The sequence below is a fragment of the Rhagoletis pomonella genome, unplaced genomic scaffold, assembly GCF_013731165.1.
Source record: "Rhagoletis pomonella isolate Grant_MI unplaced genomic scaffold, Rhpom_1.0 Rhpom_scaffold_00002, whole genome shotgun sequence".
NCBI lineage: Eukaryota > Metazoa > Arthropoda > Insecta > Diptera > Tephritidae > Rhagoletis > Rhagoletis pomonella.
Window position 1 is genome coordinate 969,781 of NW_023458556.1, and position 6,533 is coordinate 976,313.

At 35.5% G+C, this 6,533-nt stretch overlaps 1 protein-coding gene across 1 annotated transcript in view; it reads left to right on the top strand.

The window, feature by feature from the left end:
• LOC118732336 (cell wall protein RBR3-like) overlaps positions 1 to 5,849 on the top strand; it is a 16,412-nt gene extending 10,563 nt beyond the window's left edge. The window contains exons 3-5 of the mRNA XM_036461469.1: positions 1,645 to 1,769; positions 1,837 to 2,440; positions 5,512 to 5,849. Coding sequence (XP_036317362.1) covers positions 1,645 to 1,769; positions 1,837 to 2,440; positions 5,512 to 5,552 — 770 coding nt within the window. The 3' untranslated portion in view covers positions 5,553 to 5,849. The remainder of the gene's footprint in view (positions 1 to 1,644; positions 1,770 to 1,836; positions 2,441 to 5,511) is intronic.
• Positions 5,850 to 6,533: the final 684 nt, after the last annotated feature.

The window sequence follows — 6,533 nt, forward strand, 5'->3', positions numbered from 1 at the left end:
GTGAATGAAATGGGGATTTTTGTCCGTTTAACGATTTCATTTTCGGACACCTTGACGATTCGTTTCCCACTAAAGTTTGCGGCAGAAACCTAGGTCTAGAAAAGTACCGAAAATGGTTGTGCAAGGGATACGTTTTCGGCTGTTTTTCTGAAAATTTTCTGATTAAAATTTTCGTTGACAAAACGTACTGGTGAGCTACGCTTAAGAGCGAAATACACGACAAAAGCGTCTTGACAAACCATGCGAATAATCCTTTGCCTCAAGCCATTTATGTTGTGTATGGGGTTTGGCAAGCCGCTTGAGGGAAATTTGAACAAAAATCTAATTTTTTTGATTTTCTGGGCGCCATGTTGGAAGCATGGGCGTTGCCAGGTATGGGCAGGGGGGGGCTCCGCCCCCCCCCCCCCCTAACTTTTAAATTTTCCTTATATATATGTATATATAAAAAGTACCATGAAATGCCTGCTTAATAGGGTCGAGCCCCCCCCCCTAAATTTCATTCTGGCTACGCCGATGGTTGGAAGAAAGCTAAAATTCTTTGCTTGAACGATTCATGCTTTCATGGTGTATGGCGAAATGGAGAAAGTCGGTTTGGATTATGTTTGACAAGCAGCTTGTCGAACAGTAGACACAAGATAGTAAAAGTGTTGCCATATACTAAAAATTAACTATACCACTTAATTGCAAAATTTTAATGAAAGTTTAAAAAACTATAGTATACTTTAGCCTATAGCGGCACCCCAGGGTTCCGCGGTACCCATTTTGGGAAGGCCTGTTTTAAAGCACACTTTAGTTACCAACTACATAAGAAACATACACACAAGTACTTCATACATACAGTGCCGAACAGAAGTATTGGCACAGTGAATTTTTCGGAATATATGAAAAGTTCTTTATTCTAACTTATTTCCGATAATTTTTTATAAAAATATTGTTCATTCTACACCAGAAAACATAATAATAAAATCCCTAAACTTTGTGCAAAACTTTGTGCAAATTTATTAAATTGGCACACTAATTTGCAACTTTTTATTCAGATTTTTTAGAAAAATTCTAAGTATTCTTTATAGCCCATTCAAATTTAGTATAACAAAGTGCAAGTTTAAAGTTGCTAGAAAATCGCGTTGATTTTTGGCAATTTTTTTAGTGGAAGGTGTTGCTCATTTTCTCCATACAAAAAATAATTGTCGAATTACTTTGTATGGAAGAACTTGCGCGAAAAAAAACTACCAAAAATCAATGCGATTTTCTAGCGACTTCAAACTTGCACTTTGTTATACTAAATTTGAATGGGCTATAAAACTGCATACTTAGAATTTTTCTAAAAATTCTGAGTAAAAAGTTGCAAATTAGTGTGCAAATTTAATACATTTTTCTGAGTTTTGCACAAAGTTTAGAGATTTTATTATTATGTTTTCTGGTGTAGAATGAACAATATTTTTATAAAAAATTATCGGAAATAAATTAGAATAAAGAACTTTGCATATATTGCGAAAAATTCACTGTGCCAATACTTCTGTTCGGCACTGTATGTATATGTCGAGCTCCCAAAAAGTTACTTCTGTTTATAATCCAAATACCTCTAAATTCATGGATTAAATTAATGTTTTTTTTTTTGGCCTTCTTTTATTTTAATAACTGTAGAACATTTAAATGAAGCTGCGTCTCTTTCTTCTGGACGTGGTAGTATACTGTATAGTTCATCGAGCTCGTTGTCAAGCGGAGGTAGCAATGGCAGCACTACTATGTCTTCACCAGTTGGTGCTAGTGTAAGTATTTAACAAATACTAAAAAACTTTATATAACCTTTCGTGCTTTTGTTACAAATAAATATAGATGTCATTGCCCACTGCTCTATCACCTGTGATATCTAAAACATATATAAATTGCAACATTGCAAGCAGTGCAAACGGAAATAATAGCCCCTCCAATGCCAGCGTTACATCTAAGGCCCCTGGCGTATTTGACCATAATCAGCAACACCAAATTAAATCACCAACTTCGGTGCCTGGCAATACTAGTCCTTCGGGTGTGCTATCCGCCAATACAACTGTTGCTTTGGCAAATGGAGCAATTGTCAATGTGAGCAATGCAGCGCTGTCTTTAACGGCAAAGAACATTTCGGCCATGTCTCTGACACGCGACTCTCCAACACCATCAACGCCATCTCCATCACCGTCATCTTCGAGTTGCGTTTCGTCGTCCTCATCGTTGATATCATCGTCACCGCCACGCACATTAAGTGGCATAATTAGCGGACGAAATGTGACTGTCAGTATTCCAAATAACTTAAAATTCGCTAGTAGCACTGGACTCGCTACGAGCCGAGTAACAGCGACAAGTGGCGGTGTAACTACTGGGAAGGGAACGTCGTCGGCAGCCGCCGCTATTATAGCGACATCTCCGCCTAGCAACGGCGTTACTTCTTCTAATAATAATGGTAAATAATAATTAATTCAAATTTATTGCTAGCACAATAATTATTCAAAAAGGTTCGGGGTGTCTTAAGAACACATATGTATGTATGCATGTATGTGTGTATGTAGATACTAGGGATGTTACGAATATTTTGATATGCTAAACCGGATCATTTTCAACATTCGCATTCGCATTCGCATCAAATGATGCAATTGTTCAGTACGGCTGCCCTTATACTACATTCTTACTCTTTCTTTTATTGCACGCCGTGTCACGGTATTTCACGCGTGAAGGTGAGCGGTTTAAAGGAAAAATCACGTAACCTCGTACGTAACTGAAATTTTTTCTGGCGTGAACGGTCGTGATTTAAATTTTACCGTCAATCACGTAATTTTCACATACATATGCATGTGTATTTTTAACCAAAAGAAAATCGTAAACTTACTGTTTAACTTTCAACTAAAGTTTAGGTGGCAGGGGAGTTACTCTTCGCATTCTGCAATGCGACAAGTTTGCTTTCACATTGGGGCATTCTGAAATACTCATACGATTTTTTTTTAAGTTGTCGGGTTGAATATTTTGACTCAATCAGCGTCATTGCGAAAGTCGGAAACTAGACTAAATTTTAGGCAAAGCAAAGAGCAAAAGCAAAGGCAGTTGAGTAAATTTGACCTGCACAACACGATCCTGGGCTCGAATCGTCACATACGATGTCGTATTACTCGTCACTTAAAAACACATTTTTGAATTATGACATACGTGAACGTACTCTTCATCGCATTCAGCTTATACGACTGACGTATCACGAAATTTTCTTTCGTAAAAATCTCGAAATAAAAAGCAGTTGGGCCTAAAAGTATACTTTATACACCATGAAAAGCAACATACGCAATGTGTAATCAGCCAAATCTGACAGTATGAGGAGCATTTAACTGGATGTAGCATGTTAGGCGCGCCTGCTATTCCTTTGGAGATTTTTGGCGACAATAATTAGCGATAGCAAATGTTGGAATCCGGCTGCTGGTGTATCCGTGTAATATTGGCAAATTATGTACATCCATGCGGCTAATCGTAACACACGGTAAGCTGGCTGTGGTCAATCATGCAGTCATATTGAAAAGGCTGACGATGTAGAGCGCGATTTCACTTCTGTCGCTTTTTTTTTAGCAGCTACTATGCTTCTCATTCTTTCTGAGATCGCCAATCATTGAGCATTTAGACTGCGCTTGTCAATATTTGATAATAAGATCTTCGGCATAATGTATCTCGAAAAGTGAAAGTGTAATGTTAAATACCAACTTCGAAGCAATCGAGTCATAACCGCAAAGGATTTGCAAGCGCCGATTTTCTCATTTTGTATTTGATAAAAATTCTACAATTTATGTATGCACATACGCATCACTTCTTCATATCCTATTTTATCGCTGTAAAATGTTATACAGAGATTTTATCAGTACAGTACTGATTTTTCAACTCTTGTACTGATTTTATTCATTTCTTCAATCAGTACGCTAATGTCCTGATTTTTCAAAATTTGTACTGATTTTTCAATTCAAACAAAATACTTTAGGATTTGTTTAAGGTTTTTACATATCGTTGGAACTTCCTTAAACTGTACTGTAAAAAGTAAGAGGAAAATAGTTTTATTATAGTTGACATGTTTTAGATAATGTTTGATATGCCCAAGAAAGTAAGATCGATTGATAAACAGACGGCAGCGTTGATCCGGATCAACTCGGGAATTAACTGCGGTTGATCCGGATTAAGTCCGAGTTAATCTGGATCAATGCTGCCATCTCTTTAAGCTTTTACATACGCAACTTTGTTTTTTATGTATACATAAATATAAGTATGTATAGCATTTATTTATTTATTTTATGTTTATACATAGCTATTGTAAGAGATTTAGCATCAAGATTCAAATTGATATTGTTTGCAACTTATGTTTCTTTATTTATTTAATTGTAATAATTTTTATTTAAAATGTAATAACAGAAACAAGTTACATAAAAGTTTAGAAACTTGCACAAATTTCAAAAAAATAATATTACTTAAAAAAATAGTCATACAAATTTCAAACATTTTAATTATGATACAAAAAGAAGGTAGTTTCATTATCACTTTTTCGTCGCCATATTAACAACCTGGCAATTAAGGTACTGGCCCAATGCAGGCTCATGATTCAATAGTAAAAGGTTTGCTCAAAAAACAGTTTTCTCGCTCCCTCTTGTCAAAATCGGCTTCCTTGGCAAGGCACTGTGTGTGGGTTCGAGTGGTGTGCAAAGCTTTTGTAAGGGAGATAAGGGAGTGTCAAAACTCTAATGTCACTAATGAACAAACCTTTAAGGGCCATTCACATACAACTTTCCTCGCTTTGCTTGACAGTTCAAACTTTGACAACAAAGCGCGAAACGCAGAAGGTGTTTTTTCTTCCCCGTTCAAATCGACGCGTAATTTATTTACCCCTGACTGCTGGTCATCCTGCAATGAACAGTATTGCCAAGCAAAATAAATATAATGCAAATTTATTTAACGCGGTTGTTTTCAATGGCAAAAATAAAAAATATTAAGTAAATTGATTAACTGAAACTTTTACTTTAAGGAGCTAAGGAGCAAGTGATTTTTGTTTAGCCTTTTATTCGTGTTGTTTAACAAAAAGTCGTGTAAAAAGTAGAGAATCCAAGTTATTTTCTAATCATTCGGCGATCGTTTTTCAAAATGAGAATAAAGAAAAGCTTCTGTGATGCCTACAAAATCCAATTTTTACGTATATGAATCAATCGCACGGACTCTCATTGAGTTTAATAGTATGGGTAAACTAATTTCTCATTAGGTCATTATTTTTTTGATGAAATTTTATTTTCTTCCATTCCATTAAATAAGCATACGTGGGATTGTATATTCTAATATATTATCGTAGGGAATAATTAACATAACAGTAATTGCTAAATGTACAATGGATGCCTTGTTTAAGTCATAGGGTACTAAAAAAATACATATACATTTTAAAATCTATACGTTTATAGTGTATATATGCATGTTTTATGCTATTTCCGCAATATTAATAAAATTAAGTAATTTTTCTTTCAACAGCTATAATGCTTCAGGCATTACGAGGATGCCATTTGGTGTGAACCATTTCGGTAAAGTATTCCCACGAGCGCAACTTTGGCCGCAGTATCAACCACAGCCATCGGCGACATATTCGATTTTCTCGGAAAACTCACAGCCGATGCTACAAAGCTGTATATTGAGAGCAAGTTCAAGATTGAGTGAAGAATGCCGTAAAAACTGCATAGAAACCAACCGACTAGATAAACAAATCTAAGCAGAATAATCAATTTATTAATTATGTATACATAAATTAGCAAAAACCACCCATCACGAAGCCTATCATCAAGATATGTATAAATACATTGTATTGCAAATAATTTCATTCAGGTTTTATACACGAAAGGAAGGAGATGAGTGTTTTTAGGCAATTTACATAATCTGGCTCAAGTGGCTGTCCCAATGCAGGCTTGCTTTGCACAATTTTCTTGATTCGGTTTGCTTTGTTTAACTTTGAAATATTCTTTAGCCGAATGATGGCTTAGAACGCTGCACAGAGGGGCAAAAAAGGTTGCTGTGGACAAATCAATATTGAAAGCCCAAATATGAACCTTTGCTTTTTTTTAAATAAAAGATAATTAAATTTCGCGTCGATCTATCCGTGGCGATCTTTTAAATTCAGTTTGTATGGGAGGTGCCACGCCCCCTTTTTCATTTATTCCATGAGTTTGACGTTGATATTATATATCTCTGTACTAAGTTGCAGCACTCTACGATGGTTACTTCCAGAGATATGGCGTGTGAAAACTTTAGTTTATATGGGAGGTGCCACGCCCCCTTGATATATCGAAATATTTTTTCATTTATTATCATCCTTTCATAGTCTGGAGTCGATCTCCGAAATTTCAAAAATATCGGTACAGCTGTTCTCGAGTTTTTCGAACAAAGAAAACGGCTTTCAAGATATATATTAGTGTAGATAACAAATTAAATACATTTTTTAATTAAATTGATCCAATGAAAAAATGTTTATGAATAATTTTTTAAATAAGTGCAGACATTTG